Source organism: Chrysoperla carnea, chromosome 1 (assembly GCF_905475395.1).
Source record: "Chrysoperla carnea chromosome 1, inChrCarn1.1, whole genome shotgun sequence".
NCBI classification, from domain to species: Eukaryota; Metazoa; Arthropoda; class Insecta; order Neuroptera; family Chrysopidae; genus Chrysoperla; species Chrysoperla carnea.
In genome coordinates, this window is record NC_058337.1 from 58,051,325 (window position 1) to 58,071,184 (window position 19,860).

At 29.0% G+C, this 19,860-nt stretch overlaps 1 protein-coding gene across 1 annotated transcript in view; it reads right to left on the minus strand.

The window, feature by feature from the left end:
* LOC123304397 (mothers against decapentaplegic homolog 6) overlaps positions 1 to 19,860 on the minus strand; it is a 111,786-nt gene that overhangs the window by 68,138 nt on the left and 23,788 nt on the right. Inside the window, exon 3 of the mRNA XM_044886356.1 lies at positions 2,539 to 2,610. Within this exon, the coding sequence (XP_044742291.1) occupies positions 2,539 to 2,610 (72 nt within the window). The remainder of the gene's footprint in view (positions 1 to 2,538; positions 2,611 to 19,860) is intronic.

Sequence of the window (19,860 nt, forward strand, 5' to 3'; positions counted from 1 at the left end):
AAAATATGGATTAAAAAATAAGTAGAGTAAATTAAAATCCCAGCTCTTATATTAATGTCACCAAAACTAATCAATGAAGCAAGGTAAGAATATCAAATATCCAAATGAATAGATTTGAACATACAGTATACCTCAAGCTTACGCGAACAAACATTGTAGAGATTGGGATAAGTAACGGGTCAATTGTTGTTAGATTGGAAATATCTATATATATTTATATCTATTTATAAGCCCCACTTACGTAACAAAAATTTTACAGTACGTAGGGCGCGCTATCATAAAGCGATAATAATTTTTGTTCAGGGACGTTGCGGAGATATCAAGATTCGAATCATTTAAGATGGTGCACAGAAATAAATTTTGTGTGGATATCAATCACTACGTCAATATTGGTTTGAACGCCAATTGAGGCGGTCGAGTCAATGCAGTATGCGTGAAAGCGTAACAAACACACAAACAAACAAACATCCTTACTTTCACATTTATAACATATAGGGATAGGGATTTCAAGTATTATGTAACAAATACGAGCGAGATTATGGAATATTGATGGCTCATACATGACAATGTAAAAACATAGGAACATTTGTCATACGTCTTCGGTACAGAGAAGCGAAATTCTGGCAAATATGCTTTTATCGGGGCAAATGTCCGAATAAGAAACCAAGATAAGTACACCAGGTTAAAAGCATATCAAATTAACATTAGGGTCGAAGTTCGACAATAAGTAATTCTTTAACAAAATTACGTAAGTTAACCTTATACTAGATTCAAGATTTATACAACGTTTAGGGCTTCACATGAGATGCAAACTTGTATCAGTCAGCAAACTTCTATAGCTAAAATTGATTGGACAGTTTTGACAGTACCCATTGTAATTTTCATAGCCCCCAGGCTACCAATGTCGATACTACGGGCTTCGTGAATCACGTGGGTATTCACAAAATAGCAGTTTTAAATTAAACGAAGAATATTCACATGTGGGAAAGTTTAGACGCTTGTAGTTAATGCACAATATTAAATTTTTCCGCGTACTTTCTGAAACAAGTAATTATTTGAAATAATGTACTTTTAATTAATGATGAGAGTAACATTTCTTAGCGTGTATTGTGTGTAGTAAGTACGTATACAATTACTACTTAAAAGATTTTATTTTGCATCATTTACATTTATAATGATAACAAAAATACAGACTGTCTAGTCTGACATCATCCCTAATATGGTATTGTTCATATTGAGCTGTTTATGTGGATATATGTGACACCATGTTGTTTACAGCAAGCAATCAAAACAATCATGATTGTAATGGATTGTAAATATACGATTATTTGCTGCACACATACTCATTGGTATGTCCAATGTATGTTTATTAATAGACAAGAGTAAATAGACATTGCGAGAGAAAAAAATTTATTTGCTTGGGAATTTGAAATAAAAAAAAATTATAAAGATTAATTAAAAATTGCATCTTATGCTTTTGTAAAGAATTGAAATATATATCATTTTATTTATTTTATTTTTTTAAATTATTTATTGTATTATAGTATGTACCACCAAAAACCTAATATAAATTCAATTCATATCAAATTTCTTCGTTGATTATTATAATATTGAAAAATAGCCCAAACAAATTTGTGGAATAGTGTCCTAATGCAAATTCTTAAAACTTGAGAACCTAACCAACCCAACCAACGATTACCGCGTAATTTTCAAATAAAAATACTATCACAGATGAATATAATATTTATGAATGTATCTCATACTATATCTTATTTCTCTAGCCTGGTTTTTCCTGCCCATGCGATTTCTTTCTTATTATCCAATTCCATGACTTACGCCTCATTTTCAAGCTTATACCGAGCTGGCTACTGACGATAAATAGACTCACAATCTAAAAATGTACCGTTTAAGAAAAAACCAGCTAGAGAAAAAATATTAACATTTATTTTTGTTCATTGGTAATTTATTTGTACATTATATTTGTAAAATAAAAATGCCTATAAATAAAAAGAAAGTAAATTACTATTGATAATATTATTTATCTAGCCTGTTTTAGTCACCGCGAAACTGTGGAATGCCACACGGGTCGAGATATTTTTTAGTCCCGAAAATCTACATTTATTTACTGTATCGAAAGTCAACAGAAATGAGTGCGATTACATTTTCAATTCGTTTTAGCGCCTTGAACATGAAATTGAGCTTGTATGTGAGTTGAGTTAAGGTCAAAGGAATGTTTTCAAAGGGTGTCATGTTTCCATCACTACTGTCCACTTTTTATTTTGATCACGGCTGGATACTATGTCGGGGTCCATAGGCAAAGCAATTTTCGTCTTTTAAACTATCTCTAGATTCATTGAGATGCTAGAAAATGTGTGTGTATATGAATTAAATGTCACAGGAATGCGTTTTAGTAGTATCAACTTTCCAGCTTCCTTCCTTTTACGTAAATATTTCATGTGTTTAAAGAAAGCTATAAAAGATCTATTTATAATAAACATAAGAGCGGAAAATAAGCGCAAGTATAATAATAAAATTTACCTTCTCCGTTTGTTGTTAATGATCCAGGAAACAGTCTTCGATAATCCTGAGGACCTTCACTTGGTGCACGATCTAAAACAAGCAAACAAAAAAAATTAATTGATATCGAATGAGTAAAAAAAAAAAAACTATAAAAAAATGTTCATAAATTTTATTGAACACTTTTGTTCGTATGACTCTCAAGTATACATTTCGGTAAAATTTTTAATATCATTTGCAATAACCAAATAACAGTGTATATGTTGACTAAGTTTTTGTGTTAGTATGTGACTTTTGGCTGGCTCATTATTATAAAATACACTGTCTGGACACACAACACAACACATGGCGCCGCGCCGGTGTGTGTTGCGTCATTTAGGCGCCACGACGCTCACTCACATACTAACATTTTAGTATTTTAAGAATTTGTTTGTTATTTTTACATACAGATAATAAAGAGACATGGTGCCGGAAAATATTACTTTTTTATTTTGGATTATTTATTATTTTCAAAAAAAAAAAAATATTGGAAGCAAATATTATTAACCATAAAATGCTTTTGATTCATTTTTCACAGGAATTTAGTTCAAAAGAAAAGTTTTAAACTATTTAACTACATTTATTATGGTGCACAGTGTTTATTATAGTCTTATTATAAAATCTGTAAAATTTCTTTCTAAAAGAAATCTGCATAGTATGAAAACGTATCGAAGCAGGTTGTAACGAAATAAGAACCACCTAAATTTATTTACACACTTGAAGATTTGAAAAATGTTCTATAATATTAGAAAAGCTTTGAACGATAAAAGCCGCCAAAAATGATGTATTTAAGAAAAAAAAAACCCACATTACTAACAAGTTTTTTGAGCGTTTTTCTTTTTTTAAATTTTATCATTTTTAAATAAAATTTTTAGAGATAGCATAAGCTTCGTCGCAGCCATTATAATCTTTCTTTTTTTGAATTGCTTATTTGTTAATTTGTGTGAGAAAATTAGTTTTTTGAATTGTGTTATCAACTCACTAAATTTGGAATTTATTTTTAAAAGGGTACTACAGATAATATTTTATTCATCAAAATATTTTTTTCATTCATTATATTTAACATTATCAAGTGTATTTGGGAGGAGAAAGAAGTCTAAAAGGACTGATTAACAATAAACTGGTCTTTCATAAACAAAAACTTTAACAGGGAAGGTTACTCTGTTCGTTTCAATACAAGGCTGTTGGCCAAAAATAAAGAGTTAGCATCATGAGTCATACTGACATCTTGTCACCTTGCTAAGCATCCATGAATTCCATGTATCGATTTCCATATTACTTCTGCCTGTTAAAAATTGAAACGTTTCACATCCGAATTCTCACATAATTCGAATTTATAAGTCAATCATTCCAAGCTTACTAACATATATGGAACCTACAATTTTTGAATTTTTCGGAAAGTCTTAGAATCCTGATCCTTTTTCTATTTCAAATAAAAATTTTATATCTAGAGCCTGGAGGACCAAATTTTTTGGGAATCCAATTGAAAAATTTTTCTCAGGTATTGAAATTTTATAATAGCCTCGTCAATATTACTTCATTATTTCCAGATAGCTGCTACTTCGTAAATTAAAAGGATACTTCTCAAATTTCCTAATAATTCTTACAATTCTTAAACTTGATCTAGGCTGTCATTAGAGTCATATTCCCTGTTCCAGTTCAGGTTTATTCGGTTTATCTGTAAATTTTCGAAATCCTCTTTCGAAATCACAACAAGTTGTATCTACATTGCAGTAATAGTTTCACAGAAAAATTTTAAACGGTGTACGTGCAAACCTATATTGCTTTTCTTTTTTCGAAACCTCAAAGATTGATTTTAAAATTTAATAACAATCTCTATTAAAAATAAAAGAAAAAATATGAATTTTTAATAAATATAGTACTTCTGTTGATGTTTAAAAGACCATCCTACGATCGATCACAGACCAACACACTCAGTAACAAAAACAACTAGAAAACATGATGTCATTTTTTAAATTAAATTTTTTGGGACAACCTGTTTTAGATCAACAACAAACACAACAAGTGTACATTATTATTTAAATTTATAAATTTTGTGGACCTCAAGTGCAAAAATAAATAAATTACTTTTTTTTTTTTATAAAAATTTTAAAATTTATTCAAAAATTAGTTTGTTTTTTCATGAATTGTGAGGATTAACATTTTAAACAAACATTCATGTTAGGGTTTTATTTTTTTTTGTAAATAAAATGAAACAGGTGAGAACAATAGAGAAGACCAGATGTGTGGTTGTCATTGTCGCCGCATGCTATGGCGCCAGACCTGACCTCACTTCCGCCCAGACACCACACAATCAACTAACTAATACCATCTTATAAATATTATAAAATTGTTTGTGTGCAGTTATTTCAATAAAATATTATATAAAGGATCCATAGGTTGATTCAAACAAGCACCTTTTTTAATACAATCATTCTATTTTCTTTGTACTATTATTTTGAAGCTTGGTAAAGATTAAAAAAAGGAAAGGTATTTCAAAGCTGTTCTCGTGATAGCGATGGCTCTTATGATCCATTCATTTATCTTTCTAAATGATGAATTTTTGTGACACAGAGTATAATTTAGAAATAACATACTCGCGTTCTATGCAAGAAGTACTGAGACAAAATTATCAGGGTATAAATTATTGTTAAGGTGAAGTTTCAAGTTGAATTTGCCTTCTCTCAACGCCCGCTATTTCTGCACGCCGCTTTTGGTAATCTTTTCAACGCATTTTGATTGACAAAAATCAGAGCTACACTTTCAATTCACGAAAAATTACGAACGAAAAAATTTTTAATCCAAAAATTTTAATCCAAAAGGGCAAGGTTTTATAAGTAACAAAAATTTTTGTAGGAGTCACTCATACATGACTATCCGTAAAAGCTTGAGGTACTTCGAATCATTGTTGATATTTTATATTGAGCGCATCAAGCTTTGTCAAATAGTCATGAATTAATGACTCCTACAAAAAAGTTTTCTACTTTTTATTACAATAGAAGCTTGACCTTTAAAAATTATTTTTTACTTAAATTTTTTAATTAAAACTAAAAAACGCATGTATATCAAATATGATGGAAGCGAAGGGAAATCAGGTCAAGCTTACCATAAAAATGCATTGTCATCCAAACTCAACGTGTATACAAACTTTCAGCTCAATCGGTTGAAGATACCTGTTTCAAAATTAAGTTGCAAGATTCCACCCAAACAAACATACATTGCAAGTTAAATTTAAAGCTTGTAAAAATGTTGCCGAAATGTCCCCGAACCGAACACATGTGTACTCTTGACCAGGTTACTTAAAAGTATGCTGAATATTTCGATTTGAATTTTCGAACCACTTACAAGAACTTCCCTGCACTGGGAAATTAATAATGACTTAAAGATCGAAGGATGAATATTTGTCGGTTTTGAGCATTGACACTCAAAGAGGAATAAAGAAGTTTCTCTTATTGTACCTATATTTTTGTTTGCTAGATAGAAAATGAAAGAATCTTGATACTAAAGCGAAAACTAAATATAAGCAAGATAAATAGCTTAAGAGAAATTATTTATTAGGAACTATTTACATAAAAATTTTATGCACAAATGAACCCTTTTCGATGTGATATTGCACCATGTTTGATACAAATTTTTATTTCTAAATATAAATTCTCTTTATTTCCGCTGTCCCGATAATTACTTAATGTTTTACATGTAATTTCAACTATTGTTTAACAATGCTCATTATATACAGAGGGTTTTTAGAATATTGATGATAAAATTTCTTCGAAATACAGATTCACAAATTTAATGTTTATTGTCTATAATTCAACGAGATATTGAGACACATCATGTCTCTAAAAAATTCTAAAAATTTGTGTCATCAGTGGAATCTTTTTCAATACCCATACAAAAGATTCGAATAATAAAACAGAAATAAGATTGCAGATTGAAGTATCTTACCGCAGAACGTACTCAACATCCTAGCAGTGTGGGAGTAATAACCTTCCCTACTAAAGATTATGGGAACCAGTTTATTTTTTTTGTCAATTGTTTACCAATTCGTTCTCTCCTCGTCTCCAAAAATCAATTTTATGAATGAACAGAATATCCTGATGAATAATATTATCGCTGTAGTATTCTTTTAAAAATAAATTCCAAATTTAGTGAGCTGATAACACAATTCAAAAAACGAATTTTTTCTCACACAAATTAACAAGTAAACAATTCAAAAAATAAAAGAAAATATTATAATGGCTACGACGACGCTTATGCTATCTCTAAATTATTTTTTTAAACCATATTCTTTCAAAACCCCCAAAAAATACATTATTATTAATGTGAGTGGTTATTTGTTTGTTAAAAATATTAAGGTAGTATGATCACGGTACCTAACAGGGAGTTGATTTTATGTACGTAGTTCAAATGTGGTTTCCATAGTTTGTCAGAACGGACACTCATGACAAGGAGAAAATTATTTAAATAAAAAATATTTTTAGACGCAGGCTGTAATTATACTAAAAAGAAAATAATTTTTCTTATCGGGCACTCACAACTGACTACTTAACGCTGGACGCACTTAATTAAAAATATCAAGGATGATGCAGAGCGCCTCAAGCTTTTATATGGTGGAAGCAATGGTAAAACCATGTCATATAAACCATAAATTACATTGTTGCGAGAACCAAACGTAGTTGCTCAAATTCATCCCGATAGCTCGAGTGATTTATTAATTGCAAAATTACAGGAGATTCATTCATACAAGTGAAATTTAATGAAAGCTTGTAAAAATTATTCCTGAAGATGACTTGCGATTACTGTGCTAACGAAATGATTGGTTTTGATCTACTAATCCACGGCATGCTATAAAAAGCCTACAGTGTGATCCCTACGGTGATCCTGCTTTGTAGTTTTTCATATTTCACCTTCTTGGGAACATAGTGTTTACTCAAATTCACTAAAGGAAAAGAATCTAAAATAAATTATCGAATTTTAACTTCTTATGCCCTTCTAATTACTTAATAACGGAACTAGACAAAAAAATTAATCTTTGAGCGGTTACCGAATTTCTCTATGAACTTTTTAAATTTATGCAAAATTATTTTTAAAAGATTGGAAAACTATAAGAAATAGATACCGTGATCGTTCTGCTTTAACTACAAACTCATGGTATATATTTAGCTCCAAACCACTAATAATAATATAACAAAAACACAAAAATAACCATTTCATCTCATCGAGAGACTCAAGCAAGAAGGACCGTATGTTGTTTTTATTTTTTTAAATGTATTATAATTATAGGCTTATCACAAAAAGAACTTCTCCGACTGCCTAGCCTGACTGCCTGACTGGCTCGTTATTATTAACTTAGTTGGTTCAATGGTTGGTTAGCCGACACGACCATGTTGTTATAATGTCTGGCGATAATTTCACATCATCAACAAGAACCTAACGTGGAGAAGCTTTTAAAAAAAATTATCTCTGTTTTTTCTTTACATACATGTAATATACCTTTACAAAAAATATATATATAATAAAGGTTTAACTACACGAACATAATTATGTTTTTGAATTGTACCCTGTAAGTCAAGAGATTAGAAATTTAAACACTGAGTCCAAATAATAATTCTATTAATGTCATTTCATTTTTGTTTATATTTCAAGAAAGTGAATGTCTAATATGTAAGCATTTATAAATGATCCGACAAACTGTCCATGGAGCCATCGTGGATTAGATGTTTACTTATAATATTTCTCATTTTCAATGTTAATTTTGAATATTCCTTTCAAAATCGTTCTTTTTTCTCTCATGTTTTTTAATTAACTGAACAGTTTAAATAAAAAAATTTTCCCCCCAAAATTTATTCCTACTTCTTGATCATACTTCGTTTTTGCTGGGAATTATGCTTCAATGATATTAAAAACAGTATTTTCAGATTCGAAGTTATCGTCAAAAAGGTTTAGTTATAAACTTTTAAACTTAGTCAAGCAGTTCTTAAGGTTTATACGTTTTCTAGTTTTAAAGGCTTTAGCTTAATAAGCTAGATTTTTTAAAACAAAAAACTATCTTTTCATATTTTATGGCTTGGTATTAAGTTTCATTCAAAAAGTTCAAAAATTATTGATTTATTTTTTTACTTGTCTGTATTAATCTGGTGGGTAAGTCAAGTTCATAGAAAGTCACACTCATATATATACGGGGTGTTCCAAACCACCCGTCCAGGCTGATTATTCTGAATAGTTTTCAAAAAAAATTGAAACGAAAAAACACGTATCAAATATTTTTTGAAACTCTATCTAACCATACCAAAAACACCCTCCACCCTCAACCCCTGTTAGGGGTAGGGGGTGTAACTTGAAAAAATCAAATGGAAACCCCTATTTTTTTCTGCAGATTTGGATTCTTCAGAAGAAAAGACAAACATTTTGTCTAAGAAATTTTTCCCGATTTTCGGTAGATCACGCTACAATCGACAAAAATCGTTCTTTTAGATTTGGCATTAGAATTGCAGTTCAAGTGAAGGCGAGAAAAGTTTTTTGAGTCGAGAATAGTTATTTTCAATTTTGATTTTGTTTTTTTGAAGAAAAGACTATTCTGTTTTTGTTTTTCATATTTTATTATGATTTAGAAAAATTATTTTTGTAAAAATGTTTTTTTTTATTTTGGAAAGTCTGAAAAAAAATTAAATCTAAAATGATTCATATCTAATTCTTTCTAAGAGCTTTATTTAGCATCCTCCCAATTGTCTAGTGGTTTACCTCAATTACCGCAATTCGACATTTTCGCTTCTCTTTTATTTTCGTTGAATTTCTAACTTTTGTATTGCTTTTGTTTTGTTTTTGTTTTGGTTCTGTGTGTTTGTGTTTTTATTTTTTTTTTTTACTTTTTCGTTTTGATTTTTGTCATTGAACGGCGCAATTCTTATGCCAAATCTAAAAGAACGATTTTTGTCGATTGTAGCGCGATCTACCGAAAATCGGGAAAAATTTCTTAGACAAAATGTTTGTCTTTTCTTCTGAAGAATCCAAATCTGCAGAAAAAAATAGGGGTTTCCATTTGATTTTTTCAAGTTACACCCCCTACCCCTAACAGGGGTTGAGGGTGGAGGGTGTTTTTGGTATGGTTAGATAGAGTTTCAAAAAATATTTGATACGTGTTTTTTCGTTTCAATTTTTTTTAAAAACTATTCAGAATAATCAGCCTGGACGGGTGGTTTGGAACACCCAGTATAATGTATACTCAATGTCACAAAAAATGCTCGTTTTAAAACATTTTAAGTGTTACTATTATAACATAACATATGATGCGTGCGCTTAGAATGTTTTAACTGTGGCACTTTTTCTGACAGTGAGTGTACATATTATGAAACAAATCGACATTTAAAATATAATTAAAAATTGACATGAATCAAAGAAGTCCGGGTTCGAGTCCTGGTTCGAGTGTATTTTTTAAATTATTTTTAATTAAAATTACTAGACAAGATATTTGTCAATATTTAGTTGACGCTGTATGTATCATATTAAAAATCATCAATTATAATCGAGACACCGTGATGTAAATAAATATCGTATACATGGTTAAAAGTAAACAAAAACAAAAAGTAATAATAATTAAAAAGTTTATTTTTATATACAACCTTTAATACGGCTCGATTGGCAAATCACGGTAAAAATCATTACATCAATATTACATACCCGAGCACCGGGATAAAGTGGTTATGTTTGAATTTCAAACTTAAAAAGAATTCTATATTTTTCATAACATATGTTTTTAATTTTTATAGATTAAATAATAAAATAATATTATCCTCATTAACATTTTTGAAAACTTCAAAATTGAATAAGCATTGCTAATGAATTTTCATGGTAATTAAACCATTAAATTTATTTTTATAATGATGATATTTACGCATTAAAAACGTAGATTGATTTAATTATTTTCAAATATGTAGGTAATGGTCGTCAGACATATTTGTAAGTCATTGCATATAATTAAATTTTTATGAAATATACCATAAAATATATAAATATTTCAAAAAAAATTTTATTTTAAAAAGTAGTATAGAGCTATTAACACTTCATAAATATTTCAGCTGAACTCAAAAATAGAGCATAATTCTGATAAAAATTGAAAAAATAAACTTATTTTTTGAAAAAAAGAAGAGAAAATTTCTCATAAGTCAGTCAGATTCAGAAATTCAGCTTGTACGTAGAAATACAGATCTTGTGGTGAGAAATACTGCTTCGAAATCCTTTTTTGTTTAAAAAAATGCAATAGCAAGAATTTGATTGTTGAGAATATTAATGGGAAGAAATATTTATTTCCAAAGGTATTTATTTCGTTTGGGATACTTAAAAGGCAGATTATAACTGAAGAAGAAATGGGACAGAACATATTTTCAAGGAACTCGAATGATTTTAACAAAAATTAAAATACTTGTATTGTTCTCAAATAATGGAAAAACCATTATATATAAAGCTTAATACAAAAATTGGCTTTCCCAACGGGGTGTTTTAATATAAAAACCCCGTTTTATTAACTTCTCAAATGACAGAAAATTGACCAGAAACACATACTGGCCATTTTAAATTTCATTTTCATTCATAAACTTCTTAATGAAATGAATTAATGATGACTTTTTTCAGCAGCTTTTTATATATATATGGTCCATCTAATTTGGGTCTTTTTTGCATCAATCTCATATTGAAAGAAAAGCCCTTGTGCCATTGGTAACTGAAAAAAAAAACCTTTAACAAAAAGAAAACCAACTTCAAAAGAAAAACTTTTCCAAAACAATTTAATATGCACTAAAAAGTAAAAAAATAATGATAATATAGTGTAGTTAAAATTATTGTTATTTTTGGAGAGTTCATTTTGCTACATTAGCTTGGCTGACACCGACTTTAAAAATAACAATAATTTAAACTACATTATCTTATTATTTTTTTTCTACTTTTTAGTGCATATTAATTTGTTTTGGAAAAGTTTTTCTTTTGAAGTCGGTTTTCTTTTTGTTAAAGGTTTTTTTTTATTTTGTGATTTTTAGTGAATCTGAATTACACTAACTAATTTGTCACTAAAAAAGAATAATCGAAATCGGTTGGCGTGATATTGAGTTATTCGTCCTCTTGTCGTGCATACTTAAGGCAAATTTAAGACTTTTATGGTTTTCTCATGGATGCCGTTGTCAGAACTGGACCAAAATGAAATGGAACCACATGGGAAGCAACAGCTTTCAAATAGAAATCGGTTCACCCAGTATAAAGTTCTGAGGTAACACACATTAAAAAAAATACAGTACAATTGATAACCTCCTCCGTTTTTGTTTGAAGTCGGTTAAAAACTAACTGAAAACGTCATGGTGATCCCAACATGAAAACTCGCTCACGAATCATTCGAATATGAATTGATAGAAAACAATCTTTCCAAAAAATTGAATTAGTTTGTTTTAAAAAAAAAAAACTTGGTGACGACGAAAATAAATTCAAGTTCGATAAGAAAAATAAAATTTCATTAAAAAAAAAACGAATAATAATAATAATAATAAAAGCCATTTACACAAATAGAATGACTTAAATAGCCATAACGAAACACACACAACTGATAACTCTAATTAAACATGTATTTTAAATATTATCACTTAAATGTATAACTAGGCGCCAGCCTGAGAGCCACAGCCACTCTCTAATAAACATTTACTTCCCCCTTCACATACAATACATTTATAATATAACAAACTAAACAAGCATATTCTTACTAATAACAAAACAAAGATAGTTATATACCATCATGTAAATGGTTGAAGTGAAATGAACAGATATATTCTAAAAACTGAATAACAACAGCACGGCCTTGCGATCAAAAAACGATTCGACTGACTTGACTAAGCGACCAACTCTTGATTGTATAAAGAATTTTAAAATAAATATGACAACATTGCATTGAATGTGTTCGTTCATATGTTCATGTTTGTTTGTTGGAGATCTCTTATGTGTGTAATGTGTATAATATAGATGATTTTTACAACTATTCCCACTCACTAATGGACACTTAAGGTAAAATTGTTATTGATCTTGAAGACTTAAACTAAGTATAACGAAAATATACATACGAGAGATGTTTTTGAAACATAAAGGACTTTGAAATTACAAAGGTTTTGATTTTTATTTTATTAAAAAGGGACACGAAAATAACATATTTCAAAAAGATTTAGGAAAAAATAGACCGGAATTGTTCTGTATTAGTGCCTCATTTTTGAACGCAAGGGCTAAAAACTTCAAAACCCAACCAACTCCTCTATTGTCGACAAACTCAACCCAATCAACTCGTAATTACAACAATACTCTCGGTCTATACAATTTTTAGTCTTTACAGTACACTGATTGGGCGGCAGGCATGCTGAACGCCTGAGCCTGGCTGTGTATCACGACTACTGTAGAAGCTGTGGTGAGGAGTAGGAGACAATGTCTCATCTTCTCTGTCACTGCCCAGTTCTTGTCATGAGGAGATGGATTAACTTGAGCCAGCCTCTCTTTAACGACCTCTCCGACCTGGAGTCCGTCGACGTCAAAGCTCTCCTGCTGTTCTTAAACAGCTCCAAATGGTTCATGGAGTAGTGGCCGGGGATGATCCAACCTTTTTTCGGTTTCACAACAGACCCTATAGTCTAAGTGTGTCCCACCCCAGGATAGCCACTCTAACCTAACCTAACCTAATATTATTTCCCCTCCGTAAATGTTTTAAAGTCAAAAGTCTAAATAATGACTTCAAAACATGTTAGAATTTTACAACCCCTACAAAGTGTTTAAACATGTTTTAAAAATTATATCCTTTTTCGAAACATTTTTGAAATTTATGAGTTCATCTAAGTAATTTAATATGGAATGAAAAACAATACACTGTTTTTCATATGATGGAACAGCTAATTTCCTCTTGCACAAAATTTACTTGTAACATTGTTTGTGTTTGCATCTTGTTTACAGTTGCTAGAAGGCACTCGTTGCAGAATATATTATTTCGCAGATTTCTACCTAGAAAAACTTTTGTTTGTAAAATTGTATAAATATAAAGAAAACGATTGTGGTTATAAGCAAATATCAATGATAGCAATATATCCAACGATTGTGGCACCCTCTATAGTTAAGACCTCTATGTATGTATGGGACAAACACGATTTTAAACGAAAATATCCGATGTAGGAATATTTAAGTTTACATATGTTTTTATATAGATATCGCTTTTGTTTGCACTGTGCATTGTATACATTGTACTTTATTTAATAATATATGTAATTTTTTCTTTTAAATAATGTATGTATATTATTAAAATATGTATTTTTAATGTAAAGAAAATTATCTCAGGGGATTTAATGTTTATGGCATTAATTTTATCTTAGTGAATAACAATTTTATAAATAGTTTCTCTATGTATTTTAAAAATTTTATTCTTCTAAAATGCATAATGCATTATTTTATAAAAGTCTCCCCAAAATAATACACGATCAATCATTTACATAAATCTGTTTTTCAGCAAATGTTTGATGGTGGTCCTGAGGAATGTGACCTCTGGAGTGAATCAGTTAATGTGACTAGATGCACTATTCTTCAGTTCCATTAAACATCATTTCGCGAATATTAAAATGAAACAAGATTTGCACTAACTCCTGTGCCATCACACTATTGAACGTTATTTTTATCTGCCTATCTTTGTGACGTCATTTAGCAGATAATTGTCATTGAAATTGTTTATAAGAAAGAAATCCGATTTTTTTTATAAACCAATGTACAACGCCTAATAAAATTCGAACAATAATTTTCACAGTTTCTATTTATTTAAAAAAAATAAAAAATTGATTCTTTGAAATAATAACACTCCATGTAGATTATTAAAAAAGTGTTGTATAATTAAAAGTTGGTTATTTTATACCGACAATACTTATTTATCATACTTACATTTATTAAAACAATATTTCTTTATTGACTTATCAGATTTTTTTTGAAATAATCATAATCAAGTTATGTAAGACATTAATAAATTTTTTTTTGTATCTTTTATCAATTTTTCTTGCCTGACAAGATAATTAATTTTTCTTGTATAAATATTTTTTTGTATTCAAATTACTAACTCCCAACGGATTTCCTAGAACTCATAAATAATATTAAATCAATTCAAAAATTTAATTTTTTATTCAATAATTTTCTTGAAAGTATGCTTAGAAACATTTTCTCGGCATATTTCGAATTATTTGTTTATCTGTTTGAGTTCAACACTTTTACGAAAAATTGTCTTTTACTTTTTATTTTCAATTGCGAAGACTGGTATGGAGATGAAATGTTTTTTGAGCAACTAAAAACTATCAGTCCTACCGCTAAAATTTTTTCTGTTAAGAGACGGGAACAAATCTCAATTTAAAATAATTGTTTAATTTTCAAAGTCATCAAGCTACAAGTCTGTATTTATTAAAAACGAAACTTGCATATGAACTATTATCAAATCGAAACTCAAAAGAAATACGTCATAAAATAGCTGCTACCTTTTAAAAGACAGGATCACATTGTATTAAAATTAATTTTTTATAATCACAGTGGTGGTCGTTTTACTTTATTAAAACTAATTAAAATAAAAACTAAGAGACAATTAAAACTTGAAGTTATCAACAAATAACTTTTTATTAAATGAATATTAATTTTGTTTTAATAATGTATTATGCAAATTTTTTATGCGATAATCATAATTATCAACAGAATAATAAAACAGATGCCTTCATCAAGTAATTACACTAATGAAAATTACTTTAAGGCCGAAATATTAAAAAATGTTTAATATTGTTAAGATCTTAAAAGATAAATTTTACCTCTGGCAAAATTAAATATAATTTTTCTCGAGAACAGATGGTTCTCTAACTCTCTCCCCACTCGCTCTAAGTTTATGATATTACTTAAAACACATTACCTCAACATATGAAGTATGAGTTGAATCACGTAAACTAAGTCTACTTCAACTTTATGAAATCATCGATTTGTCATTAATTCTTATCTCATGATTGAAAAGAGATTAATAATGGCAAGAATTCATCGACCATGCACAAAGTCGATCCACTCTATTCATTGCGTATGGTCTCCTTTGATGTATTTCTTATATTTTTTCATTGTTGAAGTAATAACCAAAGAGCCAATTGACGAAATGGTGAAAACTCTTTATTTTCCTAGTATTCAATGTTTAAGGAATTTATTTTAGGGAACAAAAATTTTACAAAATTAAATGGGATTCATGATAGATAACCTTGAATTTAAAACACAATGCCAAAAATTTATTTGCTTTAAATTCGTTTACCGTTGACGAGTGCAAAATTTTATAATTTAAAATTGCATGTATGTAATTTATTGATTATTGCAAATTCATAACAAATAAATTAATTTGTATTTTACTTATAGGTAAATAAGTATTTAGAATAATTAAATATACCGGGTGTCTCTAAAGTTGAAATTTTGCAGGGGGTTTTGGGGCGAAAAATCGATCTGGTTAGGTTTTGATTTTAGAATATGTCGCTTTATCCGTGTTTTCAGGAAAAACTGAAACAAACTGCAAAATATGACTCTTCCTGACATCCCCTATTGGTGTTTATCGTAGTTAACGGAGTTAATTTACCAGGACATTCAAATTGGTATTTATGTTAAGATATTTTAAACGGTTGTTATATTAGTGATAAAATTTTTATCTTTTTAACTTAAAAAAAAAAACCGAATACAGCTCGGTTATCCAGGTACTACTTTTCAAGTAATAATAAAAAGCTTACTTCAGTTGTGGTTGCATACCAAATGAATAAGTATGTTGATTGTAAGCGTAGTAATATTTTCTTGGACACAAACAAATGCTTTATAAAAACAAATACAAGCAAAAACACCTTCTGGTTTTTAATGCAATTCACTTTACTGATAATAGTTCGTTGCACTACACAGTACACTGTACACATTACACACTCACCGCACTTATAGTGAATGTTACTCCAATGGTGTTTTTGCTTGTTAACCGTTGACTTACACTCATGTGATAGCTACAGTGTGTGAGCCTAGTGCATTCATTATACGGAGTATGTGCAGGGTTGGGTATACAAAATTAAGTTTTCTAGAAGTCGAAATTGCATTTCTATCTATGTTCTAACACCTATACCAAAATTTTATTGGTAGCATCAATATTTTTCAGTGTTACAAACTTAGGACTAAACTTAGTATACCTTGATTTATTTCATATATACATGGTATAAAAAACTTTAATCGACCTAAAAAAATACAAAAATTTTTACCAGGAGAATGCAAACTTACATGCTCTTTAATATTTGTGGACATAACTATATTTTGTGGACATTGCATGTTCTTGCATAATAATAATGGAGTTAAACCTCCGTTTCACTGGCATATACGCCTACAACAGATGCCACCCACATCATTATTTGTTATTCTTTATTTATTTTAACTACATTCATATATATATAATTACAATTTTGATGTGGGTGAAGTCCGTAACTTCGTTCTTATCCAAGCGAAGACAATGTCATGCATTCTACCGCCTTCATTAATTTTAATTGCTCACACTGTCGCTGCCTGGATTCGAACCCGATGTTTGTAATTTCTTGCATGTAATTTCTGACTTGGCGCGGAATATTGAAACTGTTTTTTAACTAAAATATTTTAATTTTTTTGTATGACACAATGTTTTATATATCACAATAAACATATGTAAAAAGCAAATAATTAATGGATTTTTCCTTTAATTAATAATCAAAAGTACATTTTAGGAGGTTTAAAACCTTTAACTGCAAGTGTGTATGACATAGCATGTTTTTGCCTGTGTCCTTCAATTACAATCATTACAAACATTTGCAACTGTGTACAAACCCAATCAATTCAACAATTTACTGAGAAATGCCATTAATTTTCAATTCATAGTAATATCAAGCCAAACGACATTAGAATTGTGGGCGAGTCCACAGCACATTATAATAGTTTAAATTTTTTTTTAATTAAAAAGAATTTTAAATCTAATTTCAATTTAATTAATATAATTATTTCATTTGAAATAAAATATCAAAATAGATAACAATATTAAATACTTTTTTTTTTTTAATATTTAAAAAAAATATGTTATGTAAAGTTTGATGAACTCGATATCATTATGTTGACATGATAAGGAGCAGGATTTATATGCCTTGAACACAACTTGGTAAGATTGTAGAATTTTAGCAGAAATATCATGAGTGAAAAATTTGGTGTCAAAAACCTCATAGAACCTTTTTATAAATGCATTCAGAGTAAAAATGTCATTGCTTTTATTCAACTATTACAATATGGAACCAAAAGTGTTCAGAGAGCGCGAGGAAGAAAATTCTAAACTTAGTGAAAAGCAATGACAAATGTTTTTTACATCATATGTAATAAATGAATCAAATTGGAAACGAATTTGTTTTGCTACAGTATTATGTGAACATTAAACATTCCTGAGAAATGAGAAATTTTAATATCTAAATAATTTAAATATTTTATTCTAAAAACATCTCCTTCGACTCTCGTAATTTTTTTCATTTCTGTCTAGATAATTTTTTAATATCATAAAAAATAGCTGGAACAATAGGGAGTTTTACATGCTTTGAATGAAAAAATCGCGAACTTTGCAGCTGATTATCTCGCGATCTTAGCCAAAAAATCTGCACCTTCGGGATCTCACAGCTAACATTATTCTGAGTCTGTTTAAAAAAAATAGGCGAAATCTGCCGACAAGTGCATTCATGCTGAAAATACTTTAAGATTTAATCTCGTATGCAACACTTCAAGTTTGTGGTGTTTATTCAATGAAATGACAGTAAATTCGTTTAAGATAGTACTTACAGTTGAACGAATTGTACAGGATTTCGATAAAATTATGGATATCTGTGTTCGACAAGCTCTTTTATTTACTGACAAAATTTTAAGTCCTATTACCGTTTAGATTTTGATACACACATTTCGAACTTTACATGTACCCTTAATGAAAATTGTATCTTTTCGCGTGCCAAATATGAATATTCTATCAGCACTTTGACGCTTGTTGCACAGAGAAAATACATTCAGAAAATTTCAATCACTTCACTACTTTAAATGGGAATATTTAGGCAACTGAATATTTTAAGATCATGACTTCCAAAAAAATTAATCTTTAGGTTGACAGTGAATGGTGATTAATTATCTGACGGGATAATAAAAATATTAGAACCATAAACATCCAGCGATTATACTTATGACATTCATTCCCCGATTAAAACTGTTCATCCTGTATTTATTAACAAGAATCTATTATTTATCAATAATATGTAATTGTGTGTTGATTTATTATTCATACAAACGCCATACCAGGCGTATCAGTGAGTGGAACAGACAGGATAATTAATTAACTTTTAAATAAAATCATTTAATGATTAATTATTCTGCTGCATGTATTAATTAAATTAATGAATATTATTGCAGCATAAAATATTATTATGAACTTGATTCTATAATTTCAGATCTCGGCTTTTATAGCTTGAGAGAAAATAAAAAATATCATTGGGCCTAGTTTCTAACAAAACAGCTTGGTAAAATAGGGAATATTCATGAATTTTTTTAAATTTTTTAGTTCATTGTTTACACCGTTATAACATAATAAAAAATATAAATACTGTTTAAAAATGCGTTAATTAAATGTAAAAAAATATAGAATAATTTTGAGGTGTTTAAACGCAGTCTTTTGGGGCTTTCTGTTGATGACGTATTAATATGTGACCTGTCAATTGATGACATTTCAATGTAAAATTTACACATTAAAAAAATTAATTTACAACACAGAATTTACACTCGGTTCTAATAAGTTTTTTAGTAGAGTCGTAGAATAATATAACTCAACGTAATACCATACAAAATATAAGAAATACTATAACTACCATAATATGTCAACGAATTTCACAAGCCAATACTATGACGTGATGTCCGTTTAAAAATTTGAATTTTCGTTTTAGAAATTTTGAATTTTTCTCACTGAAGTTGCACTTTTATTAATTAATTTTAAGTAATTAAAAAAATATTAATTACTAAAATAATTTTTGAAATGTCCAGCCAATAAAGTTACGGAAAAAAAAAAAATTGAACCAAATTTAAATTTCATGAATATTTCCTATTAATGTGTGTGACCAATATCTTTAAAGACATCGATTTTCTAAATTATATTCATTCACGATCAATGAAATTATAAAACATAAACACCTTGAAAATATTACAACCAACTGTCGTTGATATATATCAAAAAAAAAACCTACT